General features: G+C 51.4%; 1 protein-coding gene across 1 annotated transcript in view; it reads right to left on the bottom strand.

Annotated features, from left to right (window-relative positions):
• Positions 1–26,471, bottom strand: part of LOC106973111 (L-gulonolactone oxidase) — a 37,426-nt gene that overhangs the window by 5,096 nt on the left and 5,859 nt on the right. Inside the window, exons 3-8 of the mRNA XM_027070129.2 lie at positions 25,192–25,317; positions 23,201–23,295; positions 18,685–18,775; positions 14,963–15,148; positions 4,391–4,498; positions 3,475–3,551 (exon numbers count right to left, since the gene is read on the bottom strand). Coding sequence (XP_026925930.1) covers positions 3,475–3,551; positions 4,391–4,498; positions 14,963–15,148; positions 18,685–18,775; positions 23,201–23,295; positions 25,192–25,317 — 683 coding nt within the window. The remainder of the gene's footprint in view (positions 1–3,474; positions 3,552–4,390; positions 4,499–14,962; positions 15,149–18,684; positions 18,776–23,200; positions 23,296–25,191; positions 25,318–26,471) is intronic.

Genomic DNA, 26,471 nt, shown 5'->3' with positions numbered 1-26,471 from the left:
AGCTGAACTGGCTCCAATCATGCCAGCTGTAGCGTGTGCCTCTCCTGGAGTCACTCAAGACTCCTGGTAACGAGGTTTAGTTGGACTTCTCTCTCCCGGTGGGTAGCCTCTTGTTAGAGCCACGCTCCCCAGAGGCCTGTCCCTGGTCTCATCCCGGCCACCTCATTGTCCGTCAAAAATCCATTCCAGGTGCTCAGAGCACCTCATGGGGGTTACAGAGAACAGCAGACCCAGGCCCTTGCATCTTGCCGCTTAGTGGGGGCACCAGGAGCCTTTGTGAGAAGGGAGGGAAGTGATGTCTAGTAAACAACCCAATTGTTGCTAGTGGCTCTACTTTATGTACTTGCAAACCACAGCTCAGAGAGGCTGAGCGATTTACCCAGAGTCACACAGCAGGGAAGTGAAGGTATGGATCAGAGTCCAGGGCCCCTTGAGTCCAAAGCTCATGCTCTTCCCATGGCCCCAAGCTGCCGAGTTTCCGGGGACTCAGAAAGGGTACATGGGTACTTGCTTCAGGGGCGGGGTAGGAGACGGATGCTGTCTGTCTCAAGGCAGATGCTCTCTGGTGTCTCAGAGGCCAGCTGGCTGTGGTGGGGCTTCCACTGGCCCCCAGGAGTAGGGCTGTTCTAACCACAGGAGCTGAGCTTGGCCTAGGCCCTGGGTCACCCCCAGGGACCTGTTCCCAACCGACAGCCTGCTTTTCTGTCCTGGTCAGCTATGGCCACCGTCATCACTCCCACAGTGGACCACTACTAAACTCCTCAAAGACAGGCACCAAGCTTTTAATGTGGCATTTCTTACACAAATATCTAGGGGCCTCCTCTAGGTGCCAGGCATTGCTTGGGGCACTGGGGATCAAGTGTGACAGCACAGGCAGGGTTCCTGACCTTGCAGGGATACAGTGAGTCTTACTGTGAAGAAGCCGTTAAAACTACCAAGTACAATCTGTTATTCGCCATTCATTCCCGCACCTCCGGCACACGGCTGAGTGTGCACCCCAGAGCTGAGGGGGTGAGTCTGGGTGGATACGGTTTCCGGAAGCACCTAAGCCAAAGCCCCACGGGCTGAACTCAGAGGCTGTGGAGCTCTCACAGAGCACCCACTCGGGCCGGGAAGTGGCAGCTGTGATTTAGAGCCCAATTTATTTGCCCACTCACTGGGATCGGGCTCCACAGGCACACGCACATAAAGCTGCTGAGAGGCTGTGATAGAAGCTAGAGAGAAAGCCTGGTGGGGCATTTTCCACTCTCACTCCCACCCATAATCTGCTGGATCGTGGTCCCCAGGCCGGCTTCCTCCTTGTCCCTTGCCTGCCCAGATGCATTAAGTCCTGTGTTGAGTTTCTCTCTCCTAACATCTTCCAGGCAGTTAGTCACCCCAATGTGAGTCCCATCCATGTGCCTGTAGCTCCCCTACCCTGAGGAGACCCGACGCCAGGTGCCAAAGGTCTCAGCCACGTCCAGGACCAACAAGAACTCCAGCTAGTTTCCCAGGTCCTGTCATCAGTGCCACCTTTGATGGGCTCTTATGCCCTTTCAGTAGGCAAGGATTTCTTAGGAAGACACCGTCCCAAAGGTAAAACAACAAACACTATATTTCACTATACTAACATTAAATACATCTAACACTAAAATTTTTTTTAAAAGCCATAAAAGTGAAAGACAGAACAAACAGGGAGGTATTTCAGCCCAGAAACAGAGTGCTCAAAATATATACATAGAACCTTACAGCACAATAAGAAAAAAATACCCACCCAATTTTTAAAAAGGGCAAAATACATGAACAGGTGCTTCATAGAAGAGAAATCTAAAGGATCAATATACTAAAAAACCACACAACCTTACAAGTAAGCATGGAAATAAGAATTAAAAACCACAGTGAGATACTATTTAATACACGTCACATGAAAATGTAAAATTTCGATCTCGACCAGCTTGTGGGGCACAGAGAATCTTACAGTGTGTGGCGAGGTCACTGGGTATAGCCACTTGGGAGAACAATTTGATCTGATAAGCCTGAAGATACTCATGCTCGATGACCCAGGAATTCCACTCATGAGTATACTCAAGACAAAAAAAAAAAAAAGCATCAGGAGCAGTGGTTGAGAATCCTCACAGCAATATGGTTTGTAATGGCAAAAGAAAGAAAGAAAGAAAGAAAGAAAGAAAGAAAGAAAGAAAGAAAAGAAAGGAAAAGAAAAGAAAAAAGAAAAAAAATCTTGGAAATAACCCAAATACCCATTATTAGGAATATGGATTAAAAAAAAAAAGAATATGGATAAACGCATTGTGATAAATGCATACAGTGAAAAATGACTGATCGTTATATATCACAGCTATCCATATCAACATGGATAATTATCACTATCGAAGCTGAATTACCAAATTTCTGATTTCAAGATTCATAAAACTAAACTATAAATAAATGCAAGGGAGTGATAAACATAAAGTTCAGGGTAGTGATTACTTCTTGGTTACCCCCTGGAGAGTGTGGTCTGGGACTTCATAAAGACCATTCCTGGGGTGCCTGGGTGGCTTAGTCAGTTGAGTGTCTGACTTTGGCTCAGGTCATGATCTCGCAGTTCGTGGGTTCGAACCCCATGTCGGGCTCTGTGCTGCCAGCTCAGAGCCTGGAGCCTGCTTCAGATACTGTGTTTCCCTCTCTCTCTGCCCCTTCCCCGCTCATACTCTGTACTCTCTGTCCCTCAAAAATGAATAAACGTTAAAAAAATTTTAACATAAAGACCATTCCAATTGTACTCATGTTGTTTCATTTCTTAAGCTGGTGTGGTGGTAACCACGTGGATGCTTATTACATTACTCTTTTTTTTTTTTAAGAGAGAGAGAGAAAGTGAGTGGGGGAGAGGGAGAGAGAGAGAGAGAGAGAGAGAGAGAGAGAGAGAGAGAATCTTAGGCAGGCTCCACACTCAGCACAGAGCCCAACACAGGGCTCGATCCCATGACCCTGGGACCATGACCTGAGCCGAAATCAAGTCAGACACTCAGCCGACTGAGCCACCCAGGTGCCCCACGTTATTCTTTATATTTTAAATATATGTTTTCTATATTATTTTGTATGTATAAAATATTTCAAAAAATTTTTATATCATGTCATTCCATGTCTTGGCGGGATATAAAGTTACCATTCAAGAACCCATGAAACCTTCCCCATCACTGAGAGTTACGTGTCTACCAGCAGACATGGAGTCTGAGCATAAGCCTAGATGTCAGGCTGGGAAAGGGGTAGAAAACAGGACATTATGAGATTTACATCACTTGGGGGCCAAAGAGTGGGACGCGGGCACTGGCATTTTATAAAAAGCTCCCCAGGTGATTTGAATGTGTAGGCAGGGTTGAAAAATCACTGCCCTAGACCCTAATTTACATGCATAAAGGCCAGGGTGTTATTCTTTTGGTGGACCGCATCCTCAACAGCATATGGCAGATGCTGGAAGAAGGTACCTTGCATTCCTACCTGATCCAGAGCAGGAACTCCAGTAAATAGAATCCAATGGCATAGTCCCAAAACCAGTTGGCTGAAGAGGAGGGGGGCTGGGGAGAAGAATCTGTAATCAGTTCAGGGCCGGAGCTCAGCTGCTTTCTGACCTATTATCATAGTGTCCCCCTACAGGGAGATGTGTCCAAGAGTGGCTGCATGTGTGTGTAGAGGGGGTGACCCACCTGCCAGGACAATTGAAAGCCTCACTTCTTGGTGACCCAGCCAATTTGCATGCCCCACCCCTTTCGTTTCCTGCATATTTATGTCTTTAGGTATGTTTTTATTTTGCACAAGATGACGATGTGCATCCGTCCCTCCCCTTCTGAGCCCCGGAGGCAGGTATCCAGCGATCACCATTTACAAACCCCATGCCAGCCCATAACACACAGTAAGTGTCATCGCTTTTGCCTGACGTGGCCCATAAATGTTCATCCTAGGTGATGGTTTTGTGTTTTTCTGCTGAGAAGCAGCTCATTGGCTAAGGACGTGGAGGAGAGACAAAACTGTTGCTTTCCTCACCTGTACAGGCGGGGGTGGGCAAGACAGGGGCGTTGGAGGGAAGGTGGAGGTGGTCCGAGGGATAGCCCAGCTGCCTGGTACTCTACCTTATCCTATCCTGGCCTCCCCACACCTCTGCTCCCCTCTCCCGCATCTAGGCTGTCCCCTGACCTCACTCCCGCACATCCCTACCTGTGGTCACATTAGACCCTTACTGGGCCAACTCTCCTTCCTCCTTCCACCCTGCTGCCGCGCCTGCTTCTGTCCTCACACTCAGTGATGCCCACCTTCGTTTTCCCTCTCACACCTCACTGACCACCCGGGACAAGGACAAAGGTCCGCCACCCTGGGGACTACAGGCTGTGCGTGAGGACGGGACTGATGCTGTCGCTACCTTGTTGGTGTGGTCCTGGTAGATGACGCTGACGTTCTCGCTGTGCGGGAACCAGAGGAAGCGGAAGTATTCGGATTTCTTCAGGTGGCTGTCCAGGTTGTCGAGAACCTGACCTCGGCAGAAGGCAAAGGGAAAGACGGCGTGGGTCCAGGCTGATGGCGGGAAAGTACTGGAAGTCAGGGCCTGCGGGTGCCTCAGTTTCTCCCCAGCAAGAGAAAATACTTAAAATTGTCCTAGCGTCGTCAAATGGCATGGAATGTGGCTTGTAATAGGCTGGACATCAGTGGTCCTTTTGCATGGTGACTTCCCCCAACAGCTTAGAGGATAGAGATAGTTTATTTGTCCCGGCTTGAACAATTCCTAGCGGTATGAGTTTGAGTAAGGTACCTGACACCTCTGTGCCTCAGTTTCCTCATCTGTAAAAGAGGACTAATAATAGTACCCCTGTCAGGACTGGTATGAAGATAAAATGCGCTAATGCCTAGAAAGTGCTCATGATGGTGTCACGAACATGGTAGGCACCGCATAGGCGTAAGCTGTTGCTGCTGCTATTATTACCCTTCCATTGTCATTCACTGTCACCATCATCGTCCTTTATCTCCATACTGCCTAATACATCACAGGTCCTTAAAGAAATGAACAGGAGAGGGGCGCCTGGGTGGCTCAGTCGGTTGAGCGTCCGACTTCAGCTCAGGTCATGATCTCACAGTCCGTGAGCTCGAGCTCCGCGTCGGGCCCTGTGCTGACAGCTCAGAGCCTGGAGCCTGCTTCGGATTCTGTGTCTCCCTCTGTCTCTGCCCCTCCCCTGCTCATGCTCTGTGTCTCTCTGTCTCAAAAATAAATAAAAACATTAAAAAAAAAAAAAAGAAATGAACAGGAGAACCTTGCTCTAATATGGCTCATTATTGCAATCCTAGAGATGAGATCACGGAGCAAATCATGTCTCCCTAAAACCTATCAAGCGGATACAGGACAATTTCTGAGCCAAAGGGTAGACAGATTTGGTATTTGATGGGAAGCTGGGGTTTGGGGAAAAGCACCACTGGTCTTGGGGTGAGTTCCGGGTTCGAGTCCTGGTCTGCAGCTTACCAAGCTGCACGACCTAGGAGGAGGCATGTACCTGAGCTTTGGTCTTCCCATCGATAACATGTGGGCACTGGTGCAATGAAATAGATAATCTACATCAAAGCTCCCAGGACAGTGACTGCCATGTGGCATGTGCCCGAAGAACAGTTTTGGTTCTGGATTTGACCAATGCTAGCACACACACATCTAGTGTTCCTGTCCTATCCCCCCGAAGTCCCTAGCCGTGACTTCCAGAAAGACCTTTGAGGCCTCTGGGTAGCATCTCTCCATCTGTAGAATGAAGACAGTAATACCTCTCCTTCCTTCCTTCCTTCCTTCCTTCCTTCCTTCCTTCCTTCCAGGGCTGTTGTGAGGAGCAGGGGAAATCAGGGGTTTGAAAGCACTGTAAACTCAACATGTGAGGGAGAGAGCAGGAAAGACGGAGGAAAAACAACAATAACACAGCAGCTTACTGACCAAATGCACTGTGGGGAATTGGGCACCCAGCAGAGAAAAATGGCCAGATCCAATCACGGGTCAAGACGGTGTCCAAAGAGGTTGGTACGCTTGAGGGAGAACGGCCATTTCCACCGTCTGGCCAGGAAGGAAGGTGAAGCCAACATGAAGCACTGAGATGAGCCCCTCTAGAACTTACATGTGGGGTGTCTGAGAGCAGCGGAACTTTGGAATTCTGGGTCTCTGCCACGACTGTCGGGGAGGCCCCCTGACCAGCTCACCAGGGCATGGTGTAGCCGGGGACATGGAGACTGGTGGATGATTGTTGCATTCCAGTGATCTGCCTGTCGTCCTCCCCCTCTCCCACCCCACTCCAATCTGTTGGTCATCCTGTTGTATTTCTGCAAATGCCTCCCCAGTCTTCTCCTGAGACCCATTGCTGCTGCTGCGAGATAGTCCACACCCTTCTTACCCGTCACCCGTACTCCTGCATTCGCCTCATAATATGCCCCCTTTCTCATCTCTCCAGACAACTTCTACAGAGCATACGCAAAACACAGCTCAGAAATCCCCAGCAGCTCTCTACTGCCTAAAGAATAAAGCTCACCCCACTTAGTTCAGCATCCGGGACCTCCGTCCACAAACACTGTCTGATATGACAGCCCCTGTCCACAAGTGGCCATTGAGCACCTGAAAAGTGACTTATCTGAACTGAGATGGATGTAACTTAAATGCTCCTCATAAAGCCATCTCCTCCCCTTCTAAGTGGCTTCTAATTATATTGCATCCGTCCCAGAATGACACTGCAGCTCTTGAAGCATCCGTCTCTGAAATTGGTCAATAGTCTCTTATGGGTCAGGGACTATCTTGTCCATCTTTGGTCCCTGCCAGCACAGAGATCAGCAAAATTTTTCTGTAAAGAACGAGGCAATAAATATTTTAGACTTTTGGGGCCATATGGTCTCTGTTGCAACTATTTAACTCTGCCACGGTAGCATGAAAGCAGCCATAGACAATACATTAGCAATGAGCGTGGCTGTGTGCTAATAAAACTTTATTTACAAAAACAGGCAGTGAGCCAGAGTCTGCCTGCAGGCTCTAGTTTCCCAACCCCTTGCCTTAGAGCTGCTGGCACAATGCCTTGTACAGAGAATGCCGGAGGACACTATCATTCCTTACTTGAAGAGAAAGGCCTTTCGTGCCATGCTGGAGGCTCAGGAAAGGTTGAGGAAGAAACTCCAGAGCCCCTATCACTATCACTTCCATCCTGACAGGGCAATGGACCCATGGTCCACAGGACTCTCCTGTGGGAAGCCTCTGGGCAGAGCTGACGTTCTCCTGGGAGAGCCAGGAATACAGCCTGGTGACTTGGCCTGGAGGGTGGGGCTGGGACACTGGAAAGGAGAAAACCCCCATCTCCTCACGTTTAGCATCCTGGGCCATCCCACTCTATTGCCCAGAATCCAGCAGCAAATATAATGGCGCCCTTCTCAGCTCTAAGAGGTTTATGTCCAGCCTTCTTTTACCTAGAATGGAGTGACGAGAGTCACGAGAGTCACCCCATTACATTTTGTGCCTCTGTCCTGACACTGGTCATTCTTTTCCTCCCACAGTAAAGAAACAAGGCATGTCTCCTCCCCCCCACCACCACACACACAAAATTATAAGCTTCTAGAGGCATGAACTATGCACGATTGAGCTCTGGACTCTCCATTACCCCTAACTTAGCACCAGGTTGGCCGCTGGATGGTGGAACAACCTTGGGCCCCACCCTACTGTGGATTAAACTCTCTCCTTCAGCACCCACAAACCACCCTAACTGGAGGAGGACTGTTCCTAGGATCCTTGATATGACTTGTGTCTCCTGGGAGCACCATCATAGACCTTTGGGTCCCAGAGGAGTCTCTTCCTTGACACATTACTGGCATGAAGGGTTCTGGCAGGTTCTGTCCCTCCAGATTTAGTCCTTGTGGCACTGCTGAGTTGGCTCCCAGGAACTGGCTCTCAGGCTTGTGAGCAGAGGGTTTCCAGTGTGATAGCCGGGGATTACCTGGCATCAGCTGACGGCCACCCCAGACAGTGGTCGGCATCTGGAAGCTGCTGACAAGGACGGTGACACAATGGGACCAATACTGTTTCCTGGGGCGCTGCAGGAGGGCTGAGGCAACAGCCAGCTGCACTCATCACATCTCATTATGGTTTGGGTGACATAAAGGGCAAAAGGTTTACAATAATTTCTAAAGTCTTCATGCCTTCTAACCGGTTATGATTCAATGCTGACCCAGCTGCAAGAGTCAGAAATGCTGAGACTTTGTCAGAAAAGCTGTGAGGGTGGCCTCTTTCTAGGCACCACAAAACTGGACAAGACTTCTTTCCAGCTCTAGAAACTGGATTCAGTTCTAGAACTGGATTCCAGTTCTAGAAACACTGATTCCAACTCTCCCTGGGGTCCGGCAATGACTCCTTCCCCTCATGTGGCTTTGAACAGCCTTCAGAAATCATGCGGTGATGTATTTAAGAGAATCAGTAATGGGAAGCACAGACTTGACAGACCACCTCACAGCACAGGTGGGAGGAGTTGGTGAAAATCCCAGAAAAAGGTGGATTTTTAATACATTGCCGATCAACCGACCTTGAGTAACCTTGTATTGAGCACTCCCGTGTGTTCTGTGGATGCTGGGGAGCCAGAGACTTCAGATAAAATCCCTGCCCTCCAGAATGCTAATCATCGAGTAGCAAAAGGGAGGGGGACCGTTTCAAGAGACGGTGGCAAATGGTCATGAGCAAAACAGAGTAACCAGCACCTGTCACCTGGAAAGTCAAGCGGTGACTCAGATTCTGGGATCTACTCACAGAGCAGGTGTCAGGAGGTAGCATTCTCTAGAAATAAAGCCAGTGGGGGTTCCTCTCACTAAGGCCATTAAGAAAGCAAGGGCAGAGGGTTCACCTGCTGTGTTGCCTTGAGTCCTGGCAACAATCCCATGGGGCCAGTCAAGCTCTTATCCTCACCACACACTCAAGGAATCCAAGCTCAGGTGAGTGAGGAGATTTGTCCAAACTCATAGAAGGCCAGTGAAGAAACCGGGCTTCAAACCTGGTGGTCTGACTTGGGAGATATGTTCCAGCTTCTACACCACACCCCTCGTGATGGGTCTGCTTGGGTTCTGTTCCCAAGTTCAGGGCTGGAAGGCCCATGATGGGGATATCATAAACACGTGCCACAGAGAAGGCAGGATATAGGAAAGGAAAGAGGAGAAAAGGAAAAGGAAAGAAATGTAAGGGAAGGAAAAATGGTGGCCCCACTAGCTTTTCACACCTAACTTTATGTGCAAGAAGCAATTGTCCTCCTTTGTCCTGGCTTCCTAACTCTCACTTCTCGAATGCTCCTCGGGAGCCCGGGATCGGCCAACCTGGAGGGCGTGGCCATCAGGGAAAAGCCCATGCCCAGAGAGGACACGATGCTGGGGAGCTGTGTGCAGGCCCGATGTAGACGCAAACACTCAGGGCAGCACGGTTTGCACCCCCAGGGGAGGTGGGGCAACTTCCTATGAACCCAAATGGTAAGAAGCCAGGAGCAGGTACCCCGATGCAGGATCAGGAGGGTGCGCTGTCTTCCTAATGGTTGTCAAAACCGTCATGCCTCCTGAAGGCTACATCCAATTATTGTTCCTTTTAGAGTCCAGGAATCCTTTTAGATTAAAAGCTTAATCTAAATCCTTTTAGCTTTAGATTAGATCCCAGGCCAAGCAAGAGTGGGGAGAAGTTGATCTAATGATGAGTTTCTGATCCTTCCTCCTCCTCCATGGGCTTGTTTCCTTCGAGGGGAGCAAGGCAGCAGGCCTGTGTTGTGGATTTGCACATCCTCTTAGCTTTTCCTCCTCAGTATTTCACAGCCTCTCGAAGGTGCCCTTTAAAGGCTACTTTGCGTGGAGAGAGCAAAAGCAAATGGCAGAGGAGGCCGTTTATTGCCCACACCCTTTGGAATAAATCACAGGGCTGCAAATGCCACCGACCCTCTGTCCTTGTTTATGGCCTGCAACTGTGGCGAAGGCTGTCGGCAGGGCGTGACAGAAGCTGCTGGGCCTCTAGGGGAGCCGAAAGGGGGGGATCCACAGAGAGCTTGCTGACTCACAGCGTCCTGCTCCGTGAGCCCTCTCGGGGTGAGCTGGGGTCTATGTCGGAGCAGTGGGGGTGTTCCCACAGGGCTCATGCCTCTCCTCATGGATGATGCCAGAGGTGACCCTCTGCCTCCAGAGTGTGGCGAGGAGGTGGGACAGCTTTGTGTCCAAGCTCTGCACTCACTTCCCGAATGTCAGAGCTGAAGAAGACCTCGGGGGCCACCGACTTTGACCCTACTTTTAAAAAATAAAGAAAATGGCTCCCCCCAAATGGGAGGGATTTGCTCAAGCTCAAGCAGGGTAGCAGCACAGCCAGCCTCAGGGGCCCTGCCTCCCTCCCTGGAGCCTTTTCATTACATCTTGTTGAGTGTTTATTGCTGTGTAATTGTGTGTGTGTGTGTGTGTGTGTGTGTCTACTTTGTCTTTTAGGGGAGGAAACTGCAATTGTTACCTTCATGTGTCATCACAGCCTTTCAAAATCAAAGAAGTTGAGGGGACGCCTAGGTGGCTCAGTCGGTTGAGCATCTGACTCTTGATTTTGGCTCAGATCATAATCTCATGGTTCATGGGATCCAGCCCTGCATCAGGTTCTGAGCTGACAGTGCAGAGTCTGCTTGGGATTCTCTCTCTCCCTCTGTCTCTACCCCTGCCATGCTCTCTCTCTCTCTCTCTCTCTCTCCCTCCCTCCCTCCCTCTCAAAATAAATAAATGAACATTAAAGAAAAAAAAAAAGTTTGAAGCTTTGAGAAGAATGTGGCGCATTGGCTAGAGCCACCTGAAATTTTCAAGGATGTCGCGTCCAAGTTAGAAGTCTCCATGTTGAGATAAGTTGGAGGTAAAAAAAACCCTTGAGCTCTGGACAGACACAGAGGCCAGCCAGAGTGTGTGTGTGCACGCACATGCCTGTGTGAGTGTGTAGGGGGAGGATGGCCTGAGATCAGCCTCCGCTGGAACCAGGACTTGGCCATAATCAGTCTCAGTCAATCTCAGCCGGGTCAAAGGAAGAGCCGAAAGAGGACAGACCAGGTCTTAGGAGACCATCCATCCACTCAGCCACACTATCCTGGTAGGAACCTGGGGGCCAACCCTACTGGCAAAAAAGAAGCAATCTCTTTATCTCTGGGTCAAAACCTTCAGCTTAACAAGTTCTGCCCTACATGAGAGGCAGGAGAATAGATTCAACAATAAAGCACATTACAGCCCCTTTCTACTTGAAAGTGCTCTGTCCTGTCCATCTCCCCTCCTCGTTGGTGATGCTCACCTGTCCCTTAAGCTGCCTCATGCTCCACTGAACCATTCTCACCAAGGTCAGCTATAGCCTTCCGATGACCAGACAAGTCAACACTCTGATTCCCCATGGCATTGAACCTTGTTGACCACTCCATCCTGGACACCCAGTATCCTTTGCCTCTGTAGCCCTCTCTAACCCATCCTCCTCGGTCTCCTTCTTGGCACCCTTTCCATCCTCTCATCCACTCCCTTCTCACCCGAGCCCACTCTCTCTGGGTGACCTTGCCACCCTGCGACCAATCACTTAGGGGACTGATGACCCTCACTTTGGGCTGAATTGTACCCATTCACATTCACATACTGAAGTCCTAACCCCCGGGACCTCAGAATGTGACGACATTTGGAGACAGGGACGTTAAAGAGGTAATTAAAGTTAAATGAGGTCATTGGGTGAGCCCTGATCCAATATGACCAGTGTCCTTAGAAGAAGAGATTAAGACACAGATATGCACAGACAGGAGACACGGCAAGAAGACAGCCATCTATAGTCCAAGGTGAGAGTCCCCACAAGGAACCAACCCTGTAGACCTCTTGATCCAGTCTGTGCTATTTGTTACTGCAGCCCTAGCAAATTAATACACCCCCTCAGTCTGTATCTCCAGCCTCTGCCTCCTGCCTGAGTACCAAACCTGCAAAGCCAGCTGCCCTCCAACACCTCTATCTGAGGCACCTCAAACTCGAGTTCCCACCCCAAACTCGTCATCTTGTTCCCCACACCTGCTGTGCCTCCTGGACTCTCCACCCCGGTGGTAGGGCCACCATTTCTGCCTCCTGCCTCCCACTCCACCACTCTGCGCTCAGCTGCCAAGTCCTATTGGTCCCTCATCTCAAACATCGCTTGAGGGGCACCTGGGTGGATCAGTCAGTTAAGCACCCTACTCTTGATTTTGGCCCAGGTCATGAGCTCGTGGTTGGTGGGACTGAGCCCTGCGTCGGGCTCCATGCTAACAGTGTGGAGCCTGCTTGGGATTCTCTCTCTCCCTCTCTCTCTGCCCCTCCCCCCTACTCTCTCTCTCTCTCTTTCAAAATAGATAAACTTTAAATATCACTTGAATTTGTGTCCTAAAAAAGTGGACTTGGCCCTGTATTTCAGTCCCTTGGGTACCTCTCCAGGCTACGCCTACTCTACATCATTCTCTTCTGAATCTCCCTCACAGTACTGACTCTGGTCAAACATCTCTCTGCCAGGTTCCCTTTGGACTTGATGGTTGTTCTGAACTATTTCTTTAGCTCCTGGCCAGGCCATCTGTCCTGGCTAATGTCTTCAGTTTCAAGCCCTGGAGCAGGCTGCCTAGTCTGTCACTCCTGGAGCCCCAGCTCCAAGCTTCATTAGCCATGTCAGCATATATGGTTAACCTCAGAGTGGAGACCAAAATGGTCTCTCTTTGTAACCTACCCCTGCGTGCATTTCTATAATTCTCTGTCTGTTAAAAACACTTTAACTGAGGAGGCTGGAATGCTTGGTTCAGAAGCAGTAGGGATGAGGGAAGTTGGGGGCTCTGTTTTCTCTTCTCAGCCAGTCTAGGGGCAAGAGAACCTTGAGGAGTACAGAGGACAGAAGGTGGGAGCTGCCAAGGGGGGAAGAAGCAGGCTGTCTCAGAGTCTGCTGAGGAGAAGAAAGGGCTACCCGGCCTGCCCAGCTGCAGCTGGAGAAGAATGCCTGAGCTGTATCTCCGTGGGGGTCCCTGCCACATCCTGCTGCAGGACCAGGATGGAGTGGTCACCCCACTAAGAGGTACAGAAGGGAAAGGCCGAAAAGATGAGAGTGCAGTGGGTGCTCAGACTGTTATTCCATGGCCTTAGGAGTTAGCCCTAGAGTCATACGGGTCTCAACTGCCGACCCCACAGCAGGCCTCAACCAACATGCCTGGCACTGACCAGAACATAGAACACTCTCAAACCCTACTTGGAGTGAACAACAGGTCTAGATCTGCCGTTTAGCACTGGTCTGGGAGAGATTGTAGCTGTTTGAGGCAGGCCAAGATGGCCCCAAAGAGCTCAGAGTCTGGGCTGGTTCCAGGCAGAGTCGTGTGGGCAGGCCAGACCCTTGTGGGGCTCCCTGGCTTAGCCATAACTTGTCTCTGCCACACAACTCCATGAAATGTCCTTGTCCAGAACTAGCCCTACTTTCTTGGGCCAAGGCTTCATGCAGTTCACTTCCCAATTTTGTCCCATTAGGCTCAGTATTGGTACTCCAGGGGTCCATGCTATACCCCCTTAGAGCCATGGAAGCACTTTCTCACCAACCAGGAGTTCTGGGGATAAATTTCCACCAAACACCATGCCTCTGAGTAGGGGACCTTCTGGATTTAAGGCCTTTTCCTGGTCTTCATGCATCAGACATTTTGGTTCTAGAGAGCAATGTTTCCCTTTTATCATTGACTAGGTGCCATGGGGGGAATATTTTAATACTGAACTAGACACTTTACATGTGTTATCTGATTTAATCATCAGATTCAATACTTTAAGGTAGATATTATTAACTCTCTTTTTGGATGAAGAAACCAGGGCTTAACAAGGTTACATGGCTGGCTAAGGTCGCAGCTTAGAAGTGGCAGAGCCAACGCTCAAGGCCAGGTCAATTTGATCACAAATCCCACCTTAACCATGTTGGATCAGTAGTGCCTACATCACTGACTGTTCCATCTGTACAGAGGGTCTACTCATATCAAATGATAAGGTGACCATGGAGGAACTCAAAGACCAAGGAACTCGGACCTGTAGATTTGAGTCCTTTAGTGACTACCAGGCATAGATCCTGCCCACAGGCATTTCAGGACTGCTGCATGCTATCCATTCATCCATGCATCCATCCATCCACTCATTTATCCATCCATGCACCTGTCAATCCATCCATCCATCCATCCATCCATCCATCCATCCATACACCTGTCCATCCATACGTCCATCCATCCGTCCGTCCATCCGTTCATCCATCCATCCTTCCATCCATCCATGCATCTGTCCATCCATCCATCCATCCATCCATCCGTCCATCTATCCATCCATACACCTGTCCATCCACCCGTCCATCCATCCATCTGTCCGTCCATCCATCCGTCCGTCCATCCGTTCATCCATCCATCCTTCCACCCATCCATGCATCCATCCATCCATGCATGCGTCCAATCCAGTCATCCAGCTAGCCAACCAAGCATGCTTTTCATGCATTTATAAAACATTGCTATCAATCAGAAGCCATTCTTTCTGCCCTCCATCATCTAGATCCACATCCCCTGCATGTGACCTTAGGCACCCAGCCAGACTGAAAGTTAGCCCACCCACTTTGCTGTGAAGAAGCCATTATAAAGGGAATCCTGGGCACATTTCATGGCTCAGTGTATTTGAGAGTCAATGCCTTCCCAGGGGCAGTCAGCACCCTATCTCCTGTGGCAATTCTCTAACCTCCTTTCTCGCCCATACCTCTGTCACCCCCTTGCAGTTCCTCTGAGCTTCACGGATCTGCTCAGAAAGGGTTCTGGCCACAGTATCCTTGGGCCAAGGAAGAGCTGGCAAGGTCAGCCCACTCCCCCATTCAGGGGGCCTGCAGAGCCACAGGGGGTCATCACTGGAACACGGCCCACCTGTCCGCATCCTCCATTTATTTCCTGAGGTTGAGCGGTGGCAAACAAGAAAGCAGTACCTCGTCCAGGGTTGAGGGGAAGGAGATCTCCTGCAAGTGGAACTGAGGCACACACTGCAGGGTGATGGTGAGGACGACTCCCAGGCAGCCCAGGTGCACCCGCGCGGCCTGGAACACCTCCGCGTTGCTGGACTCGGAGCATTCAAGAATGGTCCCATCAGCCGTCAGCAGGGTCAGCGCCACCACCTGGCAGTGGGAGAAGAGTCACACTTCAGAATCTGGGTGGGTATTTCCTGGAGACTTCGGGTGAGGCCCTCCCTTCCCTGTTTGTCCTTGGAAGTGAGGCCAGGTATCACCTATCCCCTGAAGGCCAATGCCACCTGGCCACAGGGGACTGGGGAAAGGAAGGCTAGGTCTGGGCAGCATCGGCCCTCAGCAGGGAGGGGCATCCATTCCATGAGGTTCCACGGGAACTCACCACTGCCTTGCCTGTTTGCTGTGTGGATGCAGCAAGGCTCCCCTCTGTGCAGAGGACATCAAAGGTGAGACCGGGCCCCAGTGAGCCGTGAGGTGCTGGTTAACGGTGCCTCGCAGGGCACCTGGGTGCCTCAGTCGGTTAAGTGCTGGACTCTTGCTTTCAGCCCGCGTTTCGTGAGTTCGAGCCCCGCTTTGGGCTCTGTGCTGACAGTGTGGAGTCTGCTTGGGATTCTCTGTCTCCCTCTCTCTGCCCCTCCCCTGCTCACTCTCTCTCTCTCAAAATAAACATTAAAAAAAAGAAGAAGAAGAAGACGTTAAGAGCCATTAAAAGAAAGGTGCCTTGCAAAGGAAGGGAGGATATGTGTGCATCTGGGCTAGGGCTGTCCCCGCTGTCCCAGCACAGCCCAGGGGCCAGAGGCCCTTGCAGCCTCTCTCTGCCTGTTGCTCCTCTCCGGCACCATCTCAACCGAGCTGAGAGTTCATCCTCTCTTTCGGGGACCCACTCATCTCAGGAACTAGATTCTTGGCCACAGTCAGAAACGTCAGTTTCTGCAAAGGGTGGGATACTCAGCAAGAAACGGATGATTAACTCCAGTCTCTCACCCTTGGCCCCATTTCCAAAGGAACCCTCTTTCATTGCTGTGTAAGTACTTCTCCACACTCTGCTACCTGCTAATTTGAGTGGAAATTGCTTTCGACATGTGTGACTCGGGGTGAGAGAACAGAGAAAGCCGAACTAATTCTAATTAGCAGAGACCGTGGCCAGAGGGGAGAAATTGGCAGAAATGGGGTGCGATGGCCATCGGTAGGCGTGAGGACGTCAGAATGATTTCTATAAAAACCAGATTTTGTCTAAGACCCAGAGCCGTAAATGACAACTGGCTAGTGAAACCCCTCAGCAGGGTCCAGCATCAAACAAAGGCAGGCACCGCTTTACCAGCTGTGTGACCCTGGGCGTGTGATTCAACCTCTGTTTCCTTACCTGTAAAATGAGGGCAATAACTATCTCAGAGACAGTGTGTGAAGTTTCCAGCTGAGCGTCTGGTATACAGTGGACATTAAAGATGTCAATCCCCTCCCCCGACCCCTGCCATCGGCATAATGCATGAAAGAAAACAGCAGCATTCTCCCACTGCTCTTCCTGGGGCTGGTCCTGCTCAGCTGAGCTTCCCAAGAGAAGGAGCCAGTAAATCTCACACGCATCTTGATTTGTGGCCACTAAGAATTATTCCATACTGTGCTGACCATTTTTTAGAAACTGCCATCAGCCCTGGATAGCAGACCACGACTGTGGCCTAATCTGGGGCGGGGGGTTGGCTGTCGTGCTGCCTGTCAGGCCCCGTTACCACTGGGCTCTCCTGGGCATGGAGCCCAGCTTTCAGGGGGGAGGTCATGGCATGTCCACGGAAGGCTCCAAGCACCTGGGAATCGAGTCCCACAAAACCCAGCACGCTTTGCTGCAGCAGCTCTTACCGATGGGAAGAGAGCAGCATGATTACCACAGGGCGCTCAGTGTTTCCCCTTCCCTGGCTCACGCCCTTCCCTCTGGATGCCCCTATCCTGCCTGGGGAGTCTCTGGGGCTCTTGTGGTAGAAAGAGGGAGCAGAGAAGGAAAAAAGCAACCAGAACCAGTGCACAACGGTGATGAGAAAGCCAAGTGATGTTTTAAGGAAAAGCATGAACTAGGTTTCCCTCGCGGTGTTGGAGAAAACAAACACAAAGCAAAGTGAATCTCTTAGAAATTGCTTTGGGCTGTTTTCTTCTGATCTCAGAGCTGCTCCGAGACTGGAGCACAGGGGACCCAGCTCCCAGAAGTCACGTTCAGACAGTGCTTGCTGGGGTGTCCGTCTACCTCAGCACGTCGTACAGGAAAGAGCCATACACCTGGCTAGCTGACTTAAGCGATCTGTGTGGTCCAACCCCCAGCCATGCTGAAATTTCTTTTATAGCACAGAGGGTGAGCTCCAGAAAGAGCCCTGTCCTACAGGCAAAACCCACCACTGACATTTATTGAGCACTAACTGTGTACCCTCTGCTAAGCACCCCAGATGCATTGCTGTTGTGACCATCCCCATTTTCCAGGTGAGCAAACTGAGGTAGCCTGAGACAGAGACTTCACCCAGGTCACACAGACAGTAGTGGTAGACTGGGATACAAAATCCAAGCCCCAGTGTTTAGCCATAATGCTCCAGTGGCCAGAGGCCCCATGGTCCCTGGGGCGGATGAGCCCTTGCAGGTGTAAGGAAGTCCCTCTACACCTTACACTTAGGAAGTCCCTCTAAATACTGAAAGTTAAAAAAGTTTATCCTCCAAACGGCGGCTTCTGACACAAATCACGAACTGTCCTTGGCTCGGCCATGTATTTAACTTCTGCTATCTCATATCCTCCTCCTGGGTTGAGGATTATTCTCTCCAGATTACAGATGAAAACAGGGATGTCCAGAGGAGTAAAGAGCTTGCCTCCCTGCACATACCGAGCACATACCGGAAGCAGGTTTTGAACGCAGACCTGAGTCGACAATCTGTATTCATAACCAGTTCCCCAAATCAGATTCTTGTAAAGTTTAAACACTGCTTTTCAGGGGCGACTGGGTGGCTCTGTCGGTTAAGAATCCGACTTCGGCTCAGGTCATGATCTCGCGGTCTGTGAGTTCGAGCCCCGCATCGGGCTCTGTGCTGACAGCTGAGAGGCTGGAGCCTGCTTCAGATTCTGTGACTCCCTCTCTCTCTGCCCCTCCCCTGCTCGCACTCTGTCTCTGTCTTTCTCAAAAACAAATAAAACGTTAAAACTTTTTTTTTTTTTTTTTAAACCCTGCTTTTCAGTGAAGGTCAGGTACAGATCCAGGCCCACATGTGCTGGACCCCACCCCAGGTGGCCTCGGTCCCTGTCCCGGCCCCTCCTGACTTGCTAACCTGGAAAGACCTCTTGCCCTGTCTGGCTCCTGGCTCAGACCTTTCAGGGGGGATGGAACCTCTTGCCCTGCTTGCCCTTTTCCACAGGGTGGCCAGGAGGCTCCTGAGAGGCAGGGGTGCCTCAACATGCATTGTGCCTCCTTCATCACTTGTGTCTGTGGAGGATGAATGAGATTTAGAGGAGATAATGTGGCTGGAGGGCACCTGCCAAATCTGTCAGAGGGGGAGAGCTGGGGTGGCTCTGAGGCTTACAAGGAGCAGAGACAACACTGCCCACGAAGCCCCTGATTTCCCAGGAGCTTCGGTGAAGAGGCCCCATCCCATCCCCCATCTCCCCCCCACCCCCGCCCCCGTCCCCGGCAGTCAGTGGAGCAGAGAAGCAGGGGACTCACCAGGGTGGGTAGGATGCCATGTTTGATCCCTGTGTTGTGCGTTCCGGACCCAATGACGCCCCCTGCAGTCACGTCTGACACAGCTCCCAGGCTGGGCTCAACAGGAGGGGCAAAAGGGACACAAGGGACCAGTCAGGCTCCCCTGAGACAATTCCCACCCCCTCCACTGGGTTGCAGTGCGACGCTCCTCAGAGCAGAAGAATAGATGCATCTCTTGCCCGGGTTCTCGCTCCGAATGTACCATGACTTAGCTTGTCTGACTTGTTGGCCTTTCTCTTCTCTGAGCCTCGGTTTTCTCATCACAGTGACCTATTAGAGAAACTGGTAGGGGCGTGGCTCACTCAGCTCTGCCTGCCTGGCTCTGGGGTTTCCGCAGCATAGAACATCCCCTTCCTCTGTCCCCATCTGCCAACAAGATCTTCACCAACCAAAGGCCCAAATGCACCTGCTAACACCTCTCTAGACCCAGACTGTCAAGGCCTGCGAAGTCCCTGAGGGAGTGAGCTGGTTCAAACAGCTCACACAGCTGTCCCAGGAAGGTGTGAGCAGCCCTGAGCTGTCAGGAAAGGAGGGGGAGGAGACTGTATCACCTCCAGGCTCAGAAACTGTCAGTGGTGGGGGGATGGGGGGGACGTCTGGGTGGCTCAGTCAGTTAAAGCCTCCGGACTCTTGATTTCAGCTCAGGTCATGAGTTCAAGCCCCACTTTGGGCTCTGTGCTGACAGTGCAGAACCTGCTTGGGATTCTGTCTCCCTCTCTCTCTGCCCCTCCCCTGCTCGCTCTCTATCTCTCTCTTTCAACAGTAAATAAATAAACATTAAAAAAGAAAGAAAGACGGGGCGCCCAGGTGGCTCAGTCAGTTGAGTGTCCGACTTCAGCTCAGGTCATGATCTCGCGGTCCGTGAGTTTGAGCCCCGCGTCGGGCTCTGTGCTGACAACTCAGAGCCTGGAGCCTGCTTCGGATTCTGTGTCTCCCTCTCTCTGTGCCAGTCCCCTGCTCGCTCTCTATCTCTCTCTCAAAAATAAAGAAAACATTTTTTAAAAAATTAAAGAAAGAAAGAAAGAAACAAAGAAAGAGAAAGAAACAAAGAAAGAAAGAAAAGAGTCAGGGGCTCCTCGGGGCCCCCATGATAAACCCACATCTCTCAGCCCAGACTTCTGGGCCTTGGAAGGAATAATACCAGAACTGTGCATGCACAGGAAGGACCAGGGTCCTGAAGGGGAGCAGGACCGCTCTGGAGACCTGTGCTCTGGGGGCAGGAATTAGAAAGATGTGCCCAGATCTCGGGGTGAAGGAAAAAGAGTGGCTCAGGAGTTCAAAACTCTTACTTCTTAGGAGTGTTCTCTGAGACATCCCAGCCCTAGCTTAAAGGAGAAGGCAACTGATGTTTACTGAGGGCCCCCTGGGTGCCCAGGCGATGGGTGCGTTGTATGCTGCAAGATATATCTTCACAATAGCCCAACCCCCCTCAGTTTATACTGAAGACCTGGGCTCTGCAAGGTAAAGCAATGTGCCCACCCTCTCGCAGACACAAAATGGGAGACTGAGGGTTTGACACGCCCTGGCTCTCAGCACAGACCTGGGGCCCCTGAGGCAGGCTGGGCCCCGCCTCCCAAAGACGCTGGAGGACACCTGCTGTTAATGATTAGAAAGTCTAGTCTCAGACCTTCCTGTGGATGAGACCTGGGGGCTGTCCTGGCAGAACGGGAAGAGGACAAAAAAAAACCCCAAAAAAACCCCACAAAAAACCCCTTTCCAGTCTACCCGTACCCACCCGCCTCCACCACCTATGTGTCTAGTCTTGTCTCTTTGTCCACATTAGTTTAGTTGGGTTACTTCTGAAAATACCAGAATCTTAAAGAGGACCATAGAATCCTGCCCTAGGGACATCTTCCAACGTGTGGAAAGGCATAGCTCAAAGATGTTCATCACAGCATTAGGTAGACCAGTGAAAAACTGAGAACAATGCCCAGCAGGGGGGTGGTTAATCGAATTGCAATGTGTCTTCTCCTCCCCATGAACTTTACCGGACAAAAAAGCAGTTCGGAAACAGGCTCGTGACCCCTGTGTTAAGAGAAATAAACTGGATAAAAGTGAGGCCCTCAGGGAGAAGGGTCAAGGAAGGAAGGATTAGACTCTGACCTCTGAGGGGCTGGAGATAACAAGCCAAGGGGAAAGATCACCTCCAGAATCTGTGGAGCCAGATGACAAAGCCAGGTGAACAAGAACTGACATTTAGTGAGCTCCTTATGTGGGGCATCTTTCACTCATCCAGTCCCCTGAGCACCCTGCTTTAAGACCCATTTTCTAGATGAGAACACTGAGGCCCGGACGGGTCAAGGAACTTGAAGCAAGATGTGCGCCCAGGCCACCTGCTTCTAGAGCTGGGGTCTCCACCTTGCTGCTGTCCTGCCTCCTCTGGTTCACCACACAGTGGAACGTTCCAGAGCCTTCTGGCTATGTAAGCCACTTTGCCTCAGACCCCGGTTTCTTCATCTGTAAAAGGGTTATATTCCTCATCTGTTGAGCACCCAGCATGCAGCCTGATGGTGTGGGGCTTCCCTTCACCCCCCGGCCACAGACACTCCTGAAGTTCCCACAGCATCCTTACAGCTGTCGACCTAGGCTCCCCTGAGGCACGCAGGATAGGACATCCTGACTCCTGAGTGGCAGAAGAGCCCATGCGGGCAGTACTGGAGGAGGACTGGGTCCCCAGGGAGGACAGGGACATATTATAAGCAGGGCGCAGAGATGCTTCAGAGTCCAGAAGCTAAAGCCCGTAGTTGATAGACCATGTCTCTTCCTGTGGTCCTTGTCACAGATTCTGTCCCACCATCTGCTCATAGGTCCCTGCACGCCCCCCACACTCTCCCCCTTTTGGACTTCTCTCTCTTTAAGTGCTACCTGTTTTCTTTCTTTCTTTTTTTTTTTTTAACTTTATTTATTTTGAGAGAGAGAGAGAGAGAGCAGGGGAGGGGCAGAGAGAGAGGGAGAGAGAGAGAATTCCAAGCAGGCTCTGCATTGTCAGCACAGAGGCCGATGTGGGCCTTGAACTCACAAACTGTGAGATCATGACCTGAGCTGAAATCAAGAGTCAGACCCTTAACCGGCTGAGCCACCCAGGCGCCCCTCCCGCTCCTGCTCACAACGTTCCCTCTGCCTGAGTCCCTTCTCTCCTCCTTCTTTCTGGTTTCTTCCTGATCATCGTTTAGGACTCAGTCCAGGAGCCCCTCCTACAAGCTTGCTGATTCCCATCCCTCACAGCGTCCTCTGCCTGCCGAGCCTGAACCCAGGGCCCCCTGAGAGCCCTGAAGTGTCCCAAACACCTCTCTGACATTGCACCTATCGTCCTGCATTATGCTTAACACTTTGTGTGTCTGTGTGCCCCTCGCCAGCAGCTCCTTGCAAGTGGGATCTGGGTTTTATTCATCTTTGCCTCTTCAGGGCCTGAGCAAGACCTGCACATGCTAGACGCTCCATAAATGTTTGAGTTGCCATGATCTTTGGAGAAGCAGGAACAGGATGGTTTCCGGAGTAAAACAGGTGTAGCGATGCCTCAGGGCCTGTGATTAGAGAGCTATGGCAAACGGACCCCACCCCCCCAAGACAAACCACAGGCTTCCATGCGTGCAGTTTCCGGTTGCAAAGAAAGTGCTACCCCGATATCCAAAATACAGTCACCTTTTTCCAATGGTTGAAGTTCTACACTTAGACATTCAATCCTTTGGCTTTGTTTGCCACCTGTTTCAATGGAAAGCCCCTGATCTTAAACCTGAGCCATCGCCGACTCCTCGTCCGGACGGAGAGAGGAGTGTAGCCACAGGGAGGTGCCCCAGGAAGTCAGCATGCCCTCCCATTCCTCCACGCTTATTTTGCACATTTTTCTGTCTGGGTCCATACTGTTGTTCGTTGCAAGTTTTAAGAAAAATTTAATCCAGGGGCACCTGGGTGCCTCAGTCAGTTAAGCGTAGACTCTTGGTTTGGGCTCAGGTCATGATCTCATGGTTCATCAGTTCGAGTCCTGCATGGAGCTCTACGCTGACAGTGTGGAGCCTGCTTAGGATTCTCTCTCTCTCCCTCTCTCACTGCCCCTTCCCCACTTATGCTGTCTTTCTCTCAAAATAAATAAATAAACTTAAAAAAAAAAAAAAAGCAGCTCTTTCTGCCCACACATCCTGGCCCCGTGCTTTAATAAATTCACCTTTTTTGCTCTCCCCTCCCCCAACCTCCCCTGCCAAAAAAAATTTTAATCCATGGTTTTCCTGCCCCTTTACAAGACTGTTGCTTAACGCTTGGCCCATCTCTGGCTTGTTTCTTCTATTCTCACATGAGTCCCTGAACTCACGGGGGATGAGGAGACAGATACCCCCTGGGGGAGGAACAGGGGTCCAGAGGAAGAGGATGCGCCCTGGGAAGTGTTTCTCTCTCTCCTGCCAGATCCTTGAGTGTCCGGCCAAGGCCAGGGCAGGGGTGGTGGGCAGTGTTGGCCCCCCAGGAATGGAAGAACCGTTCTTACTTGGACAAGGCCAGGCCATGCTTGCCCAGCTGTGGGTGCAGGTCAGACAGGAGAATGCCAGCCTCCACAGTCACCTGCTTCTTCTCTGTGTCCACCTGCAAGAGACCAGCACAGGCTGGGATGAGCCAGGCTATCACCCAACCCTCACCCAGCAACCACATTCCCGTGAAGATGAGCATGTCTGCCCCAGCCTGTGGTCAGCTCAAGCTGACCTCTTGCTGCAGGCAGCTGAAGGGGGTGTGGGCAGAGCCCTGGAGTGCTGGGGCTGTGGGAATACAGTCATCCCCCCTTATCTACAGGGGATAATGCGTTCCAAGACCCCCAGTGGATGACTGAAGCCACATCTAACACTGAACTTTACATGTACCATATTTTCCCCATATGTTTACCTATGATAAAGTTCAATTTATAAATTATGCACAGTAAGAGAGTAACAACAATAACTAAAGATAAAATAGAACAATTATGACAATATATTTAATAAAAGTTACGTGAATGTGGCTTCTGTCTCTCTTAAAATATCTTCTTGTACTGTCCTCAGCCTTTTTTGTCTTGTAAGGATGTGAGATGATGCAATGCCTACGTGATGATGAGATTAAGTGAGATAAAGGGCTTAGGAATTGTGACCTAGGATTAGGTGACTGTTGGCCTTCTGATAATATGTCAAAAGGCAGATCATCTGCTTTCAGAGGGTGGTTGACCTCTGAAACCGCGGAAAAAGAAACCACAGATAATGGGGGGACTGGTGTATTCTGTGTAGCCCCTTCTTCCCACAGGGGAGGAAATAAAGAGCAGGGAAAAGAAGGGGCTCACTCAAGGTCACTGCCATAACTCCACCTACTCCCAACCCTGCCCCACCTGGACCAGAAGGTAGGATTCCTGGATGGTCGTGCATAATCACCAACTAAGGAGGGCCTATTCCTACAAGGGCTTGATTCTACCAGATGGAGTCCCAATTCTCCACTTATTCTCACCGGGGAGGTCTTAGGCAAAGACTGAGGACTGGAAGGGGACAGAAGTTCCCTGCCACGCACAAGAAGGGTTCTAGAAGACCCCTGGCAGCCCAGGGAAGTGGGAGCAGACTCTGCTTTCCCAGGGAGGAGACTGAAGTTCAGGGACTTTAAGTTGCTCACCCAAGGTCACGCAAGCATCGGCGGCACTGAGAGGAGAATTTACATCTGTGGGACTCCAAATCCCAAGCTCATTCGACTGACCCTGAGCACAGAGCTGGGCAAAATCAATTGCTGGAGCCCGATCCTCACTAATTAGCAATCAGAGTTCATTACTGCCATGACTGACATCTTGACCAGAACATTTTCTATGGGGTGGAGACTGTCAGCCTGAGCAAAGAAATAAAAGAGAGAAACCTAGAACTTCGGCCAGCAGGGCTGGGGGTTGGTGGGGGGTGGGGGGCGGGGGTTATTTGGCAAAAACTACAGCTCAGGGGAGCCGGCCCTGTCAGGAGAGAAGGCCCTGTCTGGCCTCCACTTCCTGGCAGGTGCCTGACAAGTGCTGGCTGAAATGCATGGACAGCATCCCAGCACAGCGCTGGTGTCAGACCCCCGAGTTTGTGCCCAGCTCTGCTACTGATTGGCTGTGTAACCCTAGGCAAGTCACTTGCCCTCTCTGATCTTGTTTCCCCATGTGTAAAACTAGCTAGATGTAAATCCTTCTGGTCTGGGACTGTGAGTCCACCTTTGGGGATCTGATTTGCCATTTTTGTTCTAGAGAAGCAGAGAGGAGGCACTGGCAGGAGGAAGGAGACGAACATTCTCTCTGTGGCCACAAGGAGGCGCATACAGCTGCCAAGAAGCCTGAGCAAGCCCAGGGAGGGCTCCGGGGAGGGGTCATGGTGGGCAGGTCAGAAATTGGGGTGTCACTTTGGACTCAGGGGCAGGGAGGGGATCGGGCCTGGGGGCAGAGGCTAAGGAGTTTCCGCCCAAGGTCTGGGAGGGAGGCTGAGGCTGGGGGAAGCCGAGGGCTCTGAGTACCTGCAGAACCCGGTTCATCTTGCCCATGTGGATCATGAAGCCATCGGTGCAGGCGATGTCCGAGGGTGAGTGGCCACCTCCCACCACCTTCACCCTCTTGTTCTGCTGCCTGGCCAAGGCCAGCACCTGTCGAGGCAATGCTGGAGTCAGCCGGGGGCCAGAGACCTGGCAGGGCCTGCAGGGGTGTGGGCCGCCCAGGCTGCCAAGGCCCCTGCCCGGCTGGAGGCCGCTGTGCAGTCCAGTCCGGGAAAGAGAGCCAGGGTGAAGAGCCAGGAAGTGAGTGGCACGCAGAGCGGAATCATGCTAAGGTGGGACTCCCACGCCCCTTCCCTGCTGCGGCTGGGAGCTCCTCGGTGGGCACACCCGATCACACCCTTTGCCAGCACGAAGCCTTCTGAGGGCGCCCCAGTGCCTTCAGAGTAAGGTCCCAGGTCCTCATCCTGGCCTACACGGGCTCAGCGGCCTCCCAGGCTGGAATGAAGGCTGCTGGGGTGAAAGTGGCTTCCTTTGACTTTGTAAGTGTGTCTCTCCCAGGCCCAGCCCTCGTCTCTAGTGATCACGGAATGAATAAATTAATTAACAAATGCATGGTATCACTTACATGAATCCATTCCCTTTTACCCTCACATCCCTGCTCCAAAACCTCACATCTGCTACCCGGAACACTGGCCTTACTCACAGCATGTACCACAAGGGGTTCCATGAGCAAGTGAGACTGGGAAGGGTTCTGTCCTCCCTAGCTCCTTTCTCCACCCACTGCGTACATGGCATGTTTAAGGCTACAGGCTCTACAGTAAAGAAATCTGTTTAACACCATCTTCTGTGAGCCCCCTTGGCCACACCGCCAATTTTTATTTTCACCTGACCCTACTAGCCCTCCGGGGAAATGTCAGCCTGCAGCGGCCTCAGCCTGTTAGGAATTCACAGTTGTGTGGGCCAGCACAGCTTAGAACGGCCTTGATTTATGGCCATATCAGCATACCTCCAACATTTCCCTCAGCTCAGAGGAAAGCCAGTTGCCTCGGCATTCAAGGTCCTCTAATCCTGCCTTCCCAGCCTTCCTCTTCTGCCCTCCGCCCACTCATCCCCTCCAGGCACTTGGGTCCCCGTCTCTGCCGCTTCTGATGGCTCCCCGGGCATGCTCCTCACTTTCTCTTGCTCAGTGCTCTTCCCCTGCGTGAGAAGCTGGAGGCTTTGAATCAGACAATCCCTGTGGGACTCCTGGCTCTGATGTTTATTAATATGGGAAAACGACAAAACCTCTGGTAGCCTCAGTCTAT

This window comes from Acinonyx jubatus, chromosome B1 (assembly GCF_027475565.1).
Source record: "Acinonyx jubatus isolate Ajub_Pintada_27869175 chromosome B1, VMU_Ajub_asm_v1.0, whole genome shotgun sequence".
Taxonomy (NCBI): domain Eukaryota; kingdom Metazoa; phylum Chordata; class Mammalia; order Carnivora; family Felidae; genus Acinonyx; species Acinonyx jubatus.
Note: the sequence above shows the minus strand (reverse complement) of the source record. Positions and strands in the feature narration are given on the sequence as shown.